At 29.8% G+C, this 19,857-nt stretch overlaps 1 protein-coding gene across 3 annotated transcripts in view; it reads left to right on the top strand.

The window, feature by feature from the left end:
- The window catches only part of LOC119662733 (cGMP-dependent protein kinase, isozyme 2 forms cD4/T1/T3A/T3B-like), a 31,766-nt gene continuing 11,909 nt past the window's right edge, over window positions 1-19,857 (top strand). The window contains exons 1-5 of one of the 3 annotated variants that reach the window (XM_038072469.1): window positions 7,410-7,477; window positions 7,548-7,642; window positions 15,255-16,481; window positions 16,551-16,857; window positions 17,930-18,096. In XM_038072469.1, the coding sequence (XP_037928397.1) occupies window positions 15,311-16,481; window positions 16,551-16,857; window positions 17,930-18,096 (1,645 nt within the window). In that variant the 5' untranslated portion in view covers window positions 7,410-7,477; window positions 7,548-7,642; window positions 15,255-15,310. Of the gene's footprint in view, window positions 599-7,400; window positions 7,643-15,254; window positions 16,482-16,550; window positions 16,858-17,929; window positions 18,097-19,857 lie in introns of those variants that run through there. The other 2 variants (XM_038072467.1, XM_038072468.1) reach the window with 2 other exon arrangements.

The following is a 19,857-nucleotide window of genomic DNA, read 5'->3' as shown; positions in this document are numbered from 1 at the left end:
TCAAAGTTTTGACAACGCAATTGATCAAGAAATTCGAGGAAAAGTGTTCAAATCCCATAATATAAAAAAGATTGTTTATTATCTTTACAAACTTACCGTGAACTTATATATTATTTCATTTCAAATTAATAACATTTTAAATCAAAGTGTGGCCATCGCCGACTGATTAACCTAAAAAAGCAAAAATAAAATGTAGAAATACTCAAGAGAGCAGAAGATCGTCACAGTGAGCAAAATGCAACAGTTCTGCTTTTCAAGTGATATTTAAACATTGTGTCGAAGAATTAAAATAATAATAACTTTAACAAATATTTACAAATAATTTTTAATTGTTTTATTTATATTGTATATTGTATCGTGTGTATCGTGTATATTGTGTATATTAGTTTTTGCTATACTATTTCTATTCGAATAATTTAATTATTGTGTAATGAGCAAAATATAGTTCAACATGAATGGATGGATCCTCCAATGAGATTCTGGAAATTTAAGAATTTTTGAAGCGAATTTATGTAATTCATAAAAACTTATTTCTGTAAAATTATACACACATATTTTTTCGGCGTGAAGTGCAATAAGAGTTATTCTACGCAAAAATGTAAGTAAACCGTGAAAATAGTAAGCGCATGTGTGCAATTTAGAAAGCATTTGATTTCCGTATATTCCGACATAAAAAAGCTTAAAATAGTTTAGCAGCAGGCAAATTCGGTATGAATTCAATATATGTGTAAAATTATTAAAAATATTTGTGCTCTTGGGCTTATATTATTATTCCTGAACATAAGCATTTGCCCAGAACTTTACGATTTGTTTGCGCCTACAACGGAGCAGAATATTTCAGAATGTTTGAGAGATCATTAAAAATACAGCGCAACGCAGCTTTTCGCTGAAATCACAAAATTAAAGTGTATTCAATTTAATAAATATTTTTCAAATTATAAATAATAGTTAAATCATAAAATTAAAATCAGAAATGATCAGTGTTCGTATTGCCCATAAATGTTTACATCTCTTAAAACTCTTAAAAAAAATTAAGTGGGATGTTGACCACCATAAGAAGATCTATTATCCAAAATAGATCACAACTAACCTTCATATAGGAATTAAACTAAGAAATGAGAATCCTACCCAATGTACTTAACAGATTGTATTGTTATGTATACACTGATCAACACACACACATATATATATATATATATATATACAAAAAAAGTTAAAAAGATTTGGAGGATATTGACAACCTTAAGAAGATCTATTAACCAAAACAGACCATAAACTACTTCCATATAGGAATTAAACAAAGAACAATCCTACCTTTTGTACAGGTTGCTTGGGTTCTTATATATACACTCATCTCAACAAAAAATTAAAAACATGTGGAACTTGTTTTGGCGCGATAATGGTTTCTGAAGAAATCCAATCTGTTTACCGATTTTGAGGGATTGTAGTATTCTGAACTTATACTTCTTCTTCTAAGCTATATGCAGTTATAATCTGATACTTAAGATATCAGTCTTTAAAGCTGTATAAATATTCTCATATAGTTAAGTATTTAAATAACAAAAGTTAGAGTAATTTGTAGTTTGGTTAAAATCATTAGCTAATTATAGCATTAAAATTGTTTCTTTTTATTGATTTAAATAGTATTATACATTATCATTATCTATGATCATGCACTCCTGATAATTGCATCCGTCAATCAATGTTTTCGTTTCAAAAATAATAAATAGATTGGCAACTATCATAACAATAGAAAAGTCAATGACGTCTATAAACAACTGACGATGATTATAGAATAATGTAGTATTTTCCACGTCTGCATCGTATCTGAAATCAAGACGATTACTTTATATAGTGTATTTTGTAGATTATATTAAATATAAGAGAGTGCAGACTAGCGCTAATTAGTTACCTATTATCCATAAAAGCATTTCTTCCTAAAATGTACCAAAATTTCAGGTTACCACTATATAACATTATTATTTTAATTTTGTCACAGCACAATTATATTTGAGATAAACTGATTTATAGGCATAACCGACCTACATGTGAACCGAGGTTTGCTTTGAATTACCTTTTCTACATACATTAAGTTTTTTACCATTCCGCTGCCTCTCTCCCACTATGAAGATTCTATCTTTTAAGTACTTATGGAGTCCCAAAATACCTTTTAAGTATCGATTTGCCAGATTGTAATGGCAGTGTACAACTACAAAAAATGGTTTTATTTTCTACAAAAGACAGTTCTATTGCATATTCTTTCTTCAATAATAATAATAACAATAATAACTAATAATAATAATAATAATATAATATCCTATCCTATATTACCCAGCTTATTCTTAATGAATGGAATTTTAGAGTATGCTATTTTTCTTAATTCATTCAGTTGGTTTACTCAGTTTTGCTAATATTTTTCTGTGTATTAGTTTTTCATATATTCTTTGCTATTTTAGGAAGCATCGCTGCATGCCAGTGACATAAATACTATCTTGTTATGGATTAGACTAAATTCTCTTACCATGTTTTACACACGATCAACCCTTCTTAAATCTTCTAACACTTGAATCCAATCCTGACTATTCATTTTAATGAAGATAGTTTCTGCTTGCTATGCCCTCGTATTTGATATGAAAAGTAAAAAGAAATAAATAAATATAAAAAAATAAAATCGGATGTGAACGTTAAAGATCTTGAATTTATGGTGGTAATACCTCATCAGCTAACAAAAACTTGACGGCATTAGAAAATGTAGTCAATAAAGCTTTTAATAGCATTCAATACTAATTGCATACTGAAGGTGATAGGACAAATCTTGTATTTATGATTTCAATGAAATATGTCTTTTAAGATGCATTTCAGCATACACAAATCGAGTCTCTATGGTTCTTCTCTAATAATGTGGAATGATTTTTGTGCATTAGTGCAGGTTAGTTTTAAACTAATTTATCTTCTTTAATACACATATCCCGTGTACGAATTACCTGATCCTACTTCGAAGCATTTCTTTTTGTATCTTGCCATAGTAATGTGGGGCCATAACCCCAGACATCATTCCCAAATTCAGTTTACTCGATTTTAAAGACTGCATATCTTCTGACATTTACGTGTTTAAGAAAATTTCCCATTTTAATATCCAAAATATTGCATAGCTTGTTAAGTAATGAATAATTTTTTATTATTCATATTCTTTATATTTATTTTTATTATTCAAATTTTTTATTATTAAATACATTATTTGTCATCGCACTGATGTTGCTGATATAAGCACAACAACTTACAACAAGACTGATGTTTTAATGTAATTTTGACAACTAAAAAACTTTCCCGGACTTAGTTATGACTCGAACCACAGACTATCTTATCCTGCTTAACGTCTGACGCACTCGATTATTGCCATCGTTTGAATATCGCGTCTTAATATATTCATTATGCCAAAAGATATTTGATATGATCATTTTAGCATCAAACGTATTAATAACTTTTTGTTGCAACTATGACTTATTGTCTATTGTAGATAGATGGTTAGATAGGCCTCGCTCCTCACCAAGAAGAAAGTTATGCCCAAACACATACCTTCAACTGATACCAGCAGAATTCCTCAGAGTTCCAATGAGACGTTCATCGACGCAATATACCGATGCGTGTTTGAGCCGTCAAGGCAGGTATACACGTAAAATTCTGGACCTTCATGTCTGTTGTATAGTTTCTGTGACAAATGAATATTTGTACGCGGATACTAATTTAACTAAAATAAATGAAAAAAACATAAACATTTTTTTTATTTTTTAATGTATTATTATAATTATAGTAGTCCTCACCATAAAGGTACTGAGACTCACATAGACCAAGGTCATAACAATATTAAGGTTTATAACGCGAACCCAGTTGGCTCTGGGTTCTGTCAAATCTTAAATCCTAAAACCAGGAATGTCCACTTTATCTCAGTCCGGAGTTAACCGAGTGAAATAGCGACTTAATAAATGATCAACTGTTTTTTTCGTACTGTCAGTTTTTTAGTTTAATTTAAATAGAAAAAAACGAAAAATAATGTTAAGTTGGGAATTGATTCTGCGACTTCTTACATAGTGATTAGCCGAATCGGCTAATGCTATCGTTCTAAATCCATAAAAGAATTCTCATATCAAAACTCATAAACATAATTTTACTGGTATTATTCACTTAATAATAAAAATTCCAACAAGGAAGTGAATGCACTTTGTAGTGCCGAATTTTGTTTACCTTTAATTAATTAATTTATAAATTTATAAAATAATTAATTAAATTTTATTTTATTTTCAGTTTATCTTTTGACAAAATTATTAAATTTTTTCTTCACTTGAACCTGAACATTTTTTAATGTCTGACTCAATTACTTTAGTAAATAACGTCAAGAATTTTGTACATTTTTCCGGTAGCTCATACACCTAAGGTGGCATAGAGAATACAAACACTTCGTTTAAGAATATCAGTAGCTCATACACCTAAGGTGGGATAGAGAATACAATCACTTCGTTTAAGAGTATCACTAATCTCTATTTATTCTGCAAGTTAATACGAATAGGTTTCGAATAGTAGATTCATTAAAGTGAATATTAAAAATATATCGCAACCAATCCGCGAGAGCAACCAATCAGTGAGATATGTTAATAAAAAGGGAACAATGAAGTTTCTTTGCTGTCTTCTTTTGATTAACAGAATTTATTTAAAAAATGGGAGATTTGTTCCTTAAGCTTTTGCATTTACTGCAGCATTATTGTGCTTCTTACATAAATACGAGTATATTAAACACACTTTTTTCACATACACGCCACATGTCTGTATTAACCAATTTGTATTATGCATACGGTGTTATATGTCAACAACAGCTATATTATCAAGCAAACATATTAAAGTATTACATATCAAATTGTATTGAATTTGATGGATGTACGAGTACGTATGTGAAAAGATAATATTTGAAACAACAAATATTAGACGCCTTCTAAGGGCGCTACGTTAATGAAAAACCAAAATAATACAATACAGTTGAAAAGCATACCTTTCTGCTACAAAATGGAGATTTCCGATTGTAACTATTCTTATACTATCATTAGACATGACTTTAATTTAAGAAAATACTTCGTTTATTCTTCATTAGTGCTGAATGAAAGTTTCTATGCTTTAAGAAAATGTATTGAAACAATCAAAATAAATAAAAATATTCTACTTCATTTACTTCAAAAGAACATATTTTATTCCATTTACTTTAAATGAAATGTTTTACTTCATTTACTTCAAATAAACATATTTTACTTCATTTACTTCCAATGAACATGTGAACATGTTTAATTTCATTTACTCCAAATGAAGATATTTTACTTTATTTACATTAAATTAAGTTATTTTCCTTTATCAATTACAAATGAAGATATTTACTTTATTTACATTAAATTAAGATATTTTACTTTAAATAAAAATATTTCTTATTATTATATAAATAAAATAAATAAAGCAAAGTATTTGATAAAGCAACTATTTGAAATATATATTTATAATCAGATCAGAATTGACATTAAGCAGTAAAAAATTATCATTTGTTTTTAAAATCTTATTTTGACTGTGTTCGAGTTCGAGTAAATTGAGATAAAGTAAATTGAAATTTCCTAGGGATTTTTTGCACTGCACTAAATATTTATTTATTTATTTATTGCACTTATTTATTATTTTTGGTTAAAAATTTTCAAATTTATTTATTTATTTATTAAACATCTTATAAAATTTCCATAATGACATTACTTAATTTACCCAATTTTTATCTAATTTACCCTACTCGAAATTCTGGTAAATACCAATATTCGCTGCCATACCGACATAATTTACTATTTCCCTCAATTTACTCGAACACGGCCTATATATAATTATTCTGATATATTATTTCATATAATTATTTTTATTGCATTTTTAATTTTAGTTTATTTAAATTAATCTAATTTTGTTTTTTATTTTAGTTCAAATTATTAATTTTTATTCTTATTATTAATATTTTTTTTTGTTATTTAATGTTTATTTGTTTCATGTTTCATTTATTTTGTTTTCAATTTTATATGGAATGTTCAACTTTTTTATTTATTTTGATTTAATGTTAAATTGTTTTTATATAATATTTGATTTCTTTTTATTTAATGTTTTTTTTTGTTATTTAATGCTTTATTTTGTTTATTTAATGTTTGATTCTTTTCTATTTAATATCTTAATTTTTGTTTAATGTTTTATTTTATTAATTAATTTTTTTATATTCAATGTTTAACGTTTTTTTTTCATTCTTTATTATTATATTCGAGTTGTTTTATCATTCTTTGGAAAGTCGGCCTTATAAATAATGTAGTTCCAATTGGATTGATGAAAGGTATATGGTTGTCAATGAAAACTGACTTTAAAATGTAAACTAAACGGTTTCTGAAATCGGCGAATATAATGACACTGTTATAGTGATAGCTATAGAAAACAAAATATGTACTTATATTAGTTCCCTTATAGCTGTAAATAATGTAATGTTCTTGTGTTTGATAAGATGATATGATTTGATAATTTGATATAGATCATATAGAGTACATCCTATTTTCTATTTGTAATTTGAAAACTTAGCATAGTCTTGACACAAACTATCGTTATCGATTCCTTTCAGGTTTTGTCAAATCAAAGTATAATAAATCATATTTATTTATTGATTATATATTATATAAATTTTTTTCATAAATAATAATATAGAGGTTTTCGAAAAGTAGTGAACTACAACAACAAAAATTCTTTTTTATATTATTTCAATTAATTAAATTTTTCGGTGACATACAGCTGTTTCGAGTATTACCAAATAAATATATATAATAAATTATATACTATATATATTTATATATTCAATAATTATAAATATATATATAATAAATTATATGCTATATATATTATATAATTATAATTATAATTTTTTTTTTATAATTATAATTATATCCATCTATTTCTGCGGTTCATAGAAATTCGTTTGTAGATACGAGTATTATTTTTATAATTGATATGGAAAGTTTTTAAAGGATTGTATGTTAAAGGAAGTACAAAAATAAATAAATATTAATTAATTATTAAATTAATTTAGAATGCAGACTCGCAAAGTTACATTTTAGTTTACAATGGATAGATTTAATTAAATTTGTATAGTGTATATATGATGATATACGGGCTTGTACCGAATCACATGTGTAGAGTATTTGTAGCAGTCAGCGTGACCCTATCAATTGAAATTAATTTCTTCACTTTACTTGCACTTACTTGTGTTCCGCGTTTGTAGTGTTGTTGTGTTGTTCACTTCACGATCGATTCCGTCGCACGCAAAACAACAGTTCACTAAAAGCACTCATCAAACGCGCACCAGGCAGTATTCGCGGCAATTGCCTATCGGAAGATCGCTGGATCGGTAGATCACTAAATTAAACACGTTAAATTCGTACGAAACAATACCAATTTTTATTTTTTTTTTTTATTTTATTTTTTTTTGTTTTGTTTTGTTTTACAAGTGCATTTGACAAACGCGGATTCATTCATCTCTGCTGCGTAAAAAGGCCTCAAAGGCTATAAACCAAAACCAAAACCAAAACCAACACCGAAAAAAGTAATAATAATAATCACTAATTGATCTGTGATCATGTGAACATGTGATCACAAAAAAATATTGCAAAGATACTCGTATTTTACTACATATCAACGGGAAATATATTTGTTTACTTTTGAAGCGTTCGTTACACTTCCCACCGACAGTATTGTTTTATTTTTACTTATAATTAAAGCAATCTGGCACCAAATTTTTTTACAAAATCACTGCTAAGACAGACAGACACTTGCTTCATGAAAATTGTAAGTCGGTAAGCCCAGTACTGACGATAGTGTTTTTCAAAATTATCAGTTTGAATGTCGTTCGATCATGTCGAAAAAAGAATTAAAACAAAGTCGGTTAGGTAAAATGTACACAACACATATTGGGAAGTTTTGACTAGTATGGGAATATTAAATACATTTAGAATATGTGTAATTATTAATACAATTACTTTCATTAAAAAATCACAAAATTCGCCATATTAAAAATTATATTTGAATCAGTAGCGTTTCTTGAAAGCAGTTTGGAGATAGTGTTATAAAAATTTTCTCAATAAGTTTTACTTTTACTAAGCAGATTCAATTTCACCACGGCTACATGTACTACACAGATTTAGAAAATGACTTAAGTAGAAAAGGGCCTATAACTATATTATAGTGAATTAATTTTGATTACCTGAATAGCCTCTTTTCAGTTCTAGTAAATAGAACAGTACTAGAAGTACTAGTCACATGAATTTTAATTAGCTATAGAGCCTTTTTGATATTACATTTCTTCGAAAGAACGAGCAGAAAGTAGTGAGATTGCTCATGTATAGATAGGTAGACTATCATATATGTATTAAAAAAATTTTAATGGATTTTAATGTAACACTCATTTCATGTGTGACGTTTCTTTATAAATCCACTAGTAAAGATAATTTCATATGAATTCTTATGGATATTCATAAATATATATGCCTGTATCTTTCTCTTCCGCCTATCATATGACAGAACACACTATGAAAAACTATGAGTTTGTTTCAATAGTTCTTATTAGAATGTGAATTTTTGTTTTTTCGAATATTTTTGAAACACGATGAATTAACAAATGTGTTATTAGACATATAGACAATTCATTGTTGGACTCCAACCCGGCATAGATTTCAAAATTTGTTTCTTCTCTATGTTCCATTTTATGAAAGTATAAGTAAGACCACCCATGTCTTGTCAACTTCGTCACAACTAAAGAATTGTTTAAATTGTAAACTTTTGGCTGTGTCAACTCACGGCTCACGTATAGAAACATATACTACACTTTCCGATTATTTTATACTTAAATGTGGTTTTATAAGATAAATATGTGTACCTTGAGTCAATATTTCGATATATATGATCGTAAGTTATAATTCGTCTATTCTTTTCGTGTTCGCAAACTTCTGCTCTACCCTACATGACTTCATTTATCTGTTCAATTATCAAGTAGCACACATCAATTTGAATACAATCGATTTGTGACTGTGTAGTGCCGATATGCGAAATTTCTTACCTCCTTTAAACTTTCTTCATTCAATTCCACCATATAGTCCTGTAAACCCAGCTGTGGTTTTTGTTTGCCAAGTCTTTTGAGTGCTCTACAACAATGATAACAAAGGCATACTTAGAAATTATAAACATAATTCTCTATTCCCATCATAATAAAAATTTACATAATCTTTATCTCAACTTTGAATTGTGTTACTAATATGAGACGTATATATATCGAAAGTAAATATTTTCTTTGATTTTTCTAGTTACATTTATGTGCTGATTTGTAATATTTATCATTTTTCTTCATCTACAGTATATAGACACTGGAGATACTGGATTATTTAAGATTCCAATCTACATATTTGTAATAAACTTGGAAATGGGTTTTAGATCTGTTGCTTACAATTTTATTTTTGTGACGAATTTATTAACAAACTTGTCATATCCAATGATTTCGTTCTTATTACATATCATACAATGATATCGTTCACGTAATTTAAAAGATCCGCATCATTATCAATAGGAATGTAGTCCCGGAATTTACAAAACTAATTAACACAAGTATACCCTTTGAGATCCTATACTTATAAACGTAAGAACGTGGTCATTTCATTTGTTAGTGGTATTTATGACCCTAAATATCAAACTCAGTAACATGTAACAGTGCTAGGCGACTCGTTATTCATATCATATATATCGTCCAGTGTCATATATTATATGTATGTGTGTAAAAAAAACCCTTAATTCGATCCTACAAAGCTGTATAGTATAAAGCAAACGAAAAAGTTAAAAGCGGTTAGTAATTTAAAGGTTAGGCCCAGTTATTTATGTAAGTACACTTAACCTTTTGGTAAAATAAAAAGCTTAATGATCGAAAGAAATATATATACATTCGTGAATAAGTAATGGGAATTTAATCCATGTAAAATATCTATACAAAATTTTTTAGCGAACAGAATAAGAATTTGTTATAAATAAATAAATTTTATAAATAAATAAATTTTATAAATAAATAAATTTTATAAATAAATAAAATTTTAAATTTAGGTTTTAATTATTTTTTTTTTATTTCTTTTTTTATTGTTTATATTAAATTAAATTAAATTCCAATCAATTTGCTTATAAACTAAATCTGGTATATCTTTAACATTGTTGTAAGCAATAACATAATAACAACAGACCTCACATTTTTGATGTTGATAAGCTTGATACTATAAATAGCATATACTATATATATTTTAATATAATTGAAATTTGAACTATGGCAATGGCCGACTTGACTAATCGCTTCACATTGTATAGTCAGTGTTCTAGTTATTCAAGTTCAAACCCCAACCTCAGTAAAGGTTTTAATTATCATGACTGCGTTTAAATAAAAACAGAAAGAGTAGTAAAAAGACAATAAGAAAGAGAATATAAAAATATCTTTAAAAAGCTTCTTAGAAAACATCTTATTTTATAAATCTTATTTTTATTAATAAATTAAGCAAAAACCTGTATTCAAAAAGTTTTCGTAATTCGGCATTAAAATCCTATTTTTCGCGATTTCTTGTATTTGTACTTCTTTTCGATTAGCCCCTCTGAAGATATCTGTCTTGTTCCGGTAAGAACACCCATGTCTTGTCACCTTCGTCACAACTAAAAAATGGCCTGAATCAGAGCTGTCCAGTTCAGATGCAATCGCCGGCCAATACAAATCACTTTACAGATTAGAGGGCCGCAGAATCAAATACATATGTTCTTGGGTATACCATAAAAATAAAATAATATAGTTTTACTAGTATACCAAAAGATTAAAAACATGTCGCGGGCCGCAGAAACATTAGCCGCGGGCCGTGTTTTGGACAGCCCTGGTCTAAATTGCAAATTTTTGGCTATATCAATTCACTACTCACTTATAAAAATATATGCTAGATTAGAAACGAGCGTTAGTAACTTCGTATTTTGTGTCGATTCTTGTCGTATATATGTATGTATATATATATTATATATATGTATGTATATATATATTTGCCGTTATGAAATAACAATCTCTTGCTTTTTTTCTACAAATAATTAACACCTAGTTTCGCACGCAATCTAGTGTATTTAGGGCCAAAAGCTTACTTATACAAATCAATCCTCAGATGGCGCTAAACATCGATAAAGAAGTTGTCGTTAGAACTAACAATTAAAGAAAAATTATTTTTTTAATATCTCAAGTGCGACAAATTTATGTAGACATTATTACAGTTTAAGTAAACACTCTAATAGCTTGACTTCCATAAAAGTTGACATCGAAAAGATCAGCAGTGTCACCAATATAGAAAAAAATTTTCTTTTAAATCCTGCAAGTGTGGAAATTCAGTGTTATTAATTTTGCGCAACTTTTATTTTCTAAATCTCTCAACTGCATATCCGAAAAATTTTCAAAATTTTATAAATCAATTTACTATTTACACAAACACTAGATTGAATTAAAGAAATTGTAAGTTGGCGCCAAAAAAGGGGAAGTACTAGCAAAGAAAAAAATCTGCTAAGATACAAGCACGCCGAGTGTACGTTGAAGTAAATAGCAAGTCCCGGATATTGTTATCAGTAAAAGTTATATACATATAACTGCGTTTTATTGAAGTTTTCGGAAAAAGTTTTACAACTTAATAGTTCAATAATTTACATAGCCGATCTTTCATTACTATATCTCCCGCAGTCCTACAAAAGGATACAGCTTTTATGAAAGCAAACATTAATTATATTTTATTGTAATAATAGAACAATTAATTAGTTGGCTTAACGACAAAATCATAAAAATAACTTCAAGGATAAATTAATTCTGTTCGTTTTAAATTTAGCAATCATTAAGATTTCTGTTTACAGAAACGCTGAACCAGTCCAGAACCGGCTGCGACCCTATACAGTTTATTGATATCGAACTCTGAAAAGAAAACAACAAAATAAAGAACAAATTGTTGTAATTTACGATTTATTCAAGTATTACGTATAATTGAAATGAAGCAGCAATTGAATGAAAAAAAAACGTTCATAAAAACATACAATATCTTTACACTCGCAAACAATATAAAATATCGAATTGAAATCGTTTAACTCAAACAAAAAAAAAACATGTTATAAAAACACTCCCTTCCAAGTACTGCAGATATTTAATCACACTATTCTAATATTTGCTTGGGAGTGAACTCCAATCGAATCAAATGTTTTACGATTAGTTTTTTGCCTCATGGCAATATACGGTATACCACGTACAGACCAGACTCCATTTAAATAACAAATCTACATGAATCGGTATTGGTTTAATTAGGCATTATAAAAAAATATATATTGTATAATGCAACCATATGAGATCTCTTGTGCTATGCGTATTTTGATCGACCCTTTTTGCCCAACAACTTCATTCTAACAACTCCAATATGACGGTCACATCGAAAAAATTAGTTGAATTAAAACTACTTTATAATTTATTTAGAATTAATTTGATGTTAGTGTATTGGTGTCTACTCCCTGTTACCTACATACCTCTCGCCATATATCACAGTCGTGCACTAAATTAACAATTGTCTTCTTTTATCTGCACAGATCCATTTACATGAGCGTTATGTGTGCTCTCCCGTCCAATGCTCGGCAAGCTGCTAGCTCTACTATTTATTATCTGTATGTAAATGCAAGTAAACAAAGTACTCCGCAATGTATTTACTTAGCACTGGTGTCGTGAGAATCTCCGACGCAAGGAAACAGCACATTTCGGCGATGTTTTTGTTTTTAAATTTGCAAAAAAACAATAGATAAACGAAACGAATATATTTACTATTGCTTCAAAGTGTATGATTATATTTGGATCGAATACTTTAAATATTCAAATATATATATTAATGCATTAACACGTTATTTCACACATAGGGACCGGCATTCTTTTTATTGTTAATTACGTATATTAATTTGATTAAAAAAATCGTTTTAAAATGAGATTATGGCAAATTAACTAAGTCCGCTATATGCAGTATCTCTCCGAGGAACCGGCGAATGGAGTACTGTACATGAATTGAATTTAAATCATGCAAACAGGTGTACAAGCGGTCCCCAGGTAAAATATGTCGTGTGCCCATCCGTGAGAACGCGGGCCGGTAATGTTGTTACGGGGTGACCCACTGGTGGGGCATGCGGTCTTTAACCTGTTAAACATTATTCGAGCAACGTATGGTGTTAGATTCGAGCTACTCAAATATTTTCGTGCATTTGAAATGTTCGATCCAAATGTTTGAATTTCATTATATTCTAGCAACTCGAGTAACATAATACTCGTACTAATGAAGTAACATATGTGAGTACTCGAACTATTCAAGTATCGTAATACTCTACCTACTTGAGTAACATAATACTCGAACTACTCGAGTATCATAATACTCTAAACATTAAACATTAAAATGCTGTAAGCTTCAAATAACTCGAATAATGTTTGAAGACCTTCGATAAGGGTAAGAAAAGGGTCTGTTCTAGACAATCTTATTATACAAATATTTCTTAATACATTCTATAAATTTCTTTTTGCCAAAATTGACTTCTACTTCTATTCAAGAATAGTTTGAATAATTTTGGGTGCTGTTCCTACTACTAACTGTCCCCTTTTATTGCCCTCTCCTTGTACCGCCGCTGGATGTACTTGTGTGAAAACAATACTAAATGCGGCACACAAAGTTTTCTTCAGTTTTGGTTTTCTTATTATTTTATTATGCAAATGCGGGTAGGTGTTCATACCGCTTCAATATCTGTTGCATTTGTAAATGTATCTATTAAGTATTCTATTCTAATGGTAGTAAGGAATGTAAATGCTTCCGTTATCAGTTAACGTAACGGGTGTGTGCTTACAGTAAGTGAAATATATATATTGTATAAAGTATTAAAAAGTTGTTATCGTGATCAATGACATATGACGCTCAAGGCGTAATATGTTACGCATAATTTGTGTACCTCAGGAAATTATATAAAATTTGTCTTCAACTATTTGTGTTATTTTATTGCATTTTTATAGAACATCTCAAGCGAATAAAATCTCAAGTAGATATTTACCAAGTTAAGTACTACGAACTCAACCTGGTAACATTGTAAGTTAATACAATAAAATGTTTAATTTTTTTATGACGATTTTGTAGAAACTTTATTAAAGAAGTCTGTTGAACTAATATGGATCCTTGGTGCTATCAAATAGAGATGTGATTAGAAAAACTGCAGCCAACATAAAACTGTTTCACATTTAGCCAACATAGAGTTGGTTAGAAGAATCACAGTCTTTGAGAATGCAGGAGACTTCATATATTCATGTCTAATTGCTTCTTTGTTGTTCCAAAGTTTTTATATATGATAGAGATATATTTTGAGAATCACAGTTTATGTGGGCAGTTTATACAGTTTATATGTGTGCAACACACAGTATAAACCAATTGACCAATTGCCGTACAATTGATTTGTCATTGTTTTAAAGCATTTACACTTTGGAATTGCTCCAGTCGACATGGACGTGTTAGTAGAATTGCAGTTTGTGTTGGTATATTTGTTCATATCCAGCGTTTAATTGACTTTACTGATTGCTATCTAATAACGTCATTATTGTTGCGAAATCATTCCGGAAAGGACATCTAGCGTATGTAAAAATTCACATATGGATAACTAATTACTTCATCATTTTTTCAATCTTTTGAGTTATTCGACATAGACGTGTTTAGAAAAAGCAGCCTGCCTGTTGATGAATTCCTTCATGCCCAGAAAGTAAAAGCAAGATCACTAATTCCTATCTTTATCATTTTTATGAAGCCCGAACACTCTGTATTTATTTAAATCGTCGTAATTAAAAGACTTACACGTATTTAAGTATTGTTTAACTATATTCTCCTGGTCGTGTCACTGGATCACGGATATAGCACATTTGAAAGTTTTTTTTATTCAGGGCGTGATCACTACATATTTTCACTAATTTTATTAAAATTAAAGTAAAAGGTGGTGGTAAAGTCATGTTAATGAAATAATTAGATTAAAGATAGAGTTAAAACTTAAATATCTAAAATAATTATATTTCAGCACATCGTACCCTCTTTTAAAAAAACAATTTAATTGAATTTTTCTTTATTTTTTAGGGTGGTGCATACTGTAAGTTTCGGTAGCGTTGCTGAGCTAATACAAACTTCCTTGAATGCGTATTTGCTTTGATCGGCTGTGCTTCACAACAAAGAAGCCAGCTAGTACAGATAACGAAAAACCATCAACCAATCCATCAAATACTGACTACAAATATTATAATGAATCCTTTCATGAGGAAATAGTAACTTCTAAACCATCGTCCCGATCTTCCGCATCACCCAGTAAAGTAAATGATAATTGTATTTTAAGTAATAATTCGTCTCAAAGCACAAATACAAGCACTAAAGATTTGACTGCAATAGTACGGGATTTAAATGATACGAGCATAAATCCGACTGAAGTTCCAGTAACGAGCACCAAAGATTGGCTGTCAGTAAAAACGTTAGCAGAACCTACTACACATTCAAACAAAACTGAAGCTGATAACGAAAAATCAATTACAAGCAGCAATTTTCCATCAGATACAAATATCAAATATAACAATACTAACCACAAAACTGATATCGACATACTATATACCAAAAACAGCTCTAAGAACAATAAAGAGAACATATATCATATATACAACTTAGACACAGATACAGAAAAACTAGAAATTAACGCAAACGAAGAGGGACAAGAGGTAAAAAATATTATACCACAAAGCTTACCCCAGCTTAAAATTAATGACAATACGAAGGTAGAAGGGGACACAATGCAGCAAGAGGCGAATGCTAACTTTCAATTTCAGTCCGATCTGGGACTTGTAAACAATAATAATTTGCCAACAACGGTTACCGAACTTGGCTTTAATAATCTTAGTAATAATCCAGGACCAACGTCTGTTAGTAATCTGACATTACCTTTGCAGCCTGCAGATGTGCTAACGCATACACTAATATATGGAACTCTACCGAACACCGCACAACAAATAAGCGCTGACCCGAATTTACAAGCGAGGAACATACTTCACCAACAGGAGTTACAGCTTCAACAGCGTTACCAACAACTTCAGCATCAAGCGCAAACACAGGGCTTATTCGCCACCGGATCACCTACAGTCGCACCGATTGTAGTACCAGCGGCTTCTAATGAACCAGCGCCACGTTTATACAGTAATCTTGCCATAACTCAGACACCTGATTATTATACAACACAACAAAAATTGCTTAATGAACAAATGCAAGGACTGTGCATAGCAAGTGTTGCCAATGCCAGCCCCACTTCCTTGAGTGCAAATATAGGTTAGTATAAAAACATATACATATATTTTCTTTTAATATTTATTCATCAATTGACTAATTTGTATTTAGCATCGCCAAATGAGGAACGCTGGTTGCAAATTATTCAGGCGAAGGATCTTAAAATTCAGGAAATGCAACGTGCACTCCAATACAAAGATACTGAAATAGCTGAATTAAAATCACATCTTGATAAATTCCAAAGTGTGTTTCCATTTAGTCGAAGTGGTTCATCGACACCAGTGTCAACGGGAGCGACACGAAAAACTGGACAAGTCTTTCAAAGACAACGTGCACAGGGTATATCTGCGGAGCCACAAAGTGAATCATCAGTTCTTTTAGAGAATATTGCATTTCCAAAATATGATAAGGACGAAAGGTCAGTTATATCAAAAAATAAACTACAAAAAATTATGTTAATAGTCTTCTATATTATAATAATAATTTTTACAAAGAGATTTTAGTTTTAAGAACTATACATTCTTTTGACTTTCTCAATCTCACTTTGTAATTAACACATACACTCTCTCTGTTTCTCTCTCCCGCTATCTCTTTTTTTCTCTCACTCTCTTTCTCTCTCACACACACTCTCACCCTATCTCTCGCAATCTATTCTAGCAATTATAGTGTAATCAGTTGAAATTGGACACTGATCGTCCAAAAGTGTTCGTTGATCAATTTTTAAAAATTTCGTGTAGTCTGGAACGCTACTAAACTCTAATACCCATCTTGAAAGGGTAGATTACGCTTACGAAAAACGTAATAAGCGTAACAAATTATAAGTGCTTGATGCTGTATTCAATAAATTTACCTTAACATTAATTTGACAAAGATCAAAGGAATGTGTACTGATACTATTTTACATTTACCGCTTTATTTGCGTAATGCATTCGTCAAATGAAAACGAGTACGATAACGAGTTTCCAAAAAACTTTCTGGAATTCGTTTCCTAAACTCTTAGAGAGGTATGGGAATTCACAGTTTCTAAATCTAACTCTGTTGGCAACGGCTTGGTAGATTTGACTCCAAGTATTTCAGCTTTTTTTTATCTTTTTGTCGATGGTCATTTATTATGTCAAGGTAGATGCAGTTATTGACTATTTGGCAGATTCCATCGTAGAGCAGCCTGTTTGCTTTTATTACTATTTGGATGTCTCTGCGTATGTTTTATTCATTCACTTTTCTTTATTTCACTTCTTTCACATTTTTTTCCTATTGTAATCCATATCATATTCGTCTAAAAGATTTATGAACGATTGATCAATTCAAGACAGGAAATACCTCATACCTTTGTAGCATCACAACAATCCATTCCACTGCAACCTATCCTAAACGTTCTATCAATTTCGTATAAAGGATATACAAAATTGATGTGTAATCTAATCTAAACAGACATACACTAAGAAAAAAATTTTTTCTATAATTTTAAATATATAAATACTTTATTTCAGATCTCGAGAAATTATCAAATCAGCGATTTTAGATAATGATTTTATGAAAAATTTGGATATAACACAAATACGAGAAATAGTAGATTGCATGTATCCTGTTAAATATGCGGCTAAAAGCTTAATCATTAAAGAAGGGGACGTTGGTAGCATTGTGTATGTTATGGAAGGTAAGTTAAAATAAAGCAAAACTTTAAAGAAATACTATAGCTCAACTAACAAGAAATAAGAAACAATTCATTATTTACATTGAGAAAATACAAGTTCTTCAAGCTTATTATATCTAAAATCAATAAATAAGTCCATCATATTTAATATATCAGAAAAAATAACTTTTCTAAGTGTATGCACGTCGTGTTGAGATGTTCCTAGAAAATACAGATGTAATTAAAGCGAAGAATTGACCTGAGAATCGCAGTTCGCAGTTATATCATATGGATATATATGTTATATAGAATGATATAGAATCAAATCGATATGGAATCAAATGCTATATCTGCATTTAAGACAAAGCCAAAGAAGATGCTATTGCAATTAAGTATTAGAATTACGGTATTCTTCCTCACTGGAATAAAACTAAAGCTGTTGGCAAGTTAACTAATGGATCATCATAGTCTGTGTTACCATCGCTCTGTCTTAGGAGGTAAAATGTCGATTTTATTTGCAAGTAGATGAGACCTCTAATAACATTGTTTGAGAACATTCTATTGTGACAAGATCCGCAATGAAAGATATTCTGACATTTATTCGAAGGACTTAGTGTCTTCTGTTCTATTATAATCGATTACTATCACAAAAGCACCCTGTTACGTTTTAATTCTAAACTTTTTATTTCTCAACATATTTTTTCTTAATTGCAATTATTTATAGACTTTAATAGATCGTAGTTGAAGAATTTGTTTTCAAACACAATCATTTCTGCAATATTTAAGGTATAAAAATGTGTACTACGTATATAACTCAAGTGTTTCATTCACATCGCTTTTGAGATATCCGTTTCTTGATCCAAAAAAATCAACTCTTGCGTTTATGTCATAAATTTTCTTTATTGAAAATCAATTTTAATCAAATGTATATTGAGCATTATTATTTACAGCCTCTTCTATTTTTCGGGTAGCGGTCATAAATCCTTTAGTATAAAACTTCTGTAGTTTATTAACAAATAACTTTACCAAGTTATTTTTACCGGCCTTTCGATCGATTTTCGACCAATTTTATACCATTAGGTAAGAGAGGTTTGCAGAGACCAATACAAATGGTAGTCACATAGTGCAAAGTACAAATTGAATTCAAAGTACGATTGAATTCACCAAAACTTCCAAAATTAAGTTTCGTTCATTTGTTTCGATTCATCAAAGGTGTGGGTAACCTGGCATTTTCATGATACTACAAAACTCCTGTTGAATTTTTATTTTTGTTGAACAAATTTAATCGCTTTTCCTTGATTGTTTTGTTCAAGCGGTTGAGTTATAAGAAGTAGAGGACAGAATTAACAGTTGCATCAGACTGAAAGAGCTTGTAATAGGCAATTTCCTTTTAATCCCATCAAATACTCTACATAACCCTGTTTACCAACACTCTTGGCTTTAAAGTCGGTTACGGAGGGTCACTGACCTTCGACCATGATTGCTGGTGTTAAATATTCCCATATTTAATCCATTTTTTTTAACCATGCTAGGAGACTACATCTCCCGTTCAACCATAACAGCTGCAATTGTGGAGAGAAGGATGAAAATGCTTCCCATCTGTTTTGCTTCTATCCAGCATATGCGCAACCACTAAACACTTTAAGGGCTTTCTTTTTCGAGGATCTTGGCGAACAGCAAGACCTCCGTTTGAATAACATTATAAGCTTTGCGACAGATTAAAAGTGGTTCTAACCCTTGAGTTTTTATTTATCGGTAACACAATGGGCTTATAGGCTTAAGCGG

This window comes from Teleopsis dalmanni, chromosome X (assembly GCF_002237135.1).
Source record: "Teleopsis dalmanni isolate 2A chromosome X, ASM223713v2, whole genome shotgun sequence".
NCBI lineage: Eukaryota > Metazoa > Arthropoda > Insecta > Diptera > Diopsidae > Teleopsis > Teleopsis dalmanni.
The sequence above is the reverse complement of the archived record's forward strand: the minus strand, read 5'-3'. Positions and strand labels throughout refer to the sequence as shown.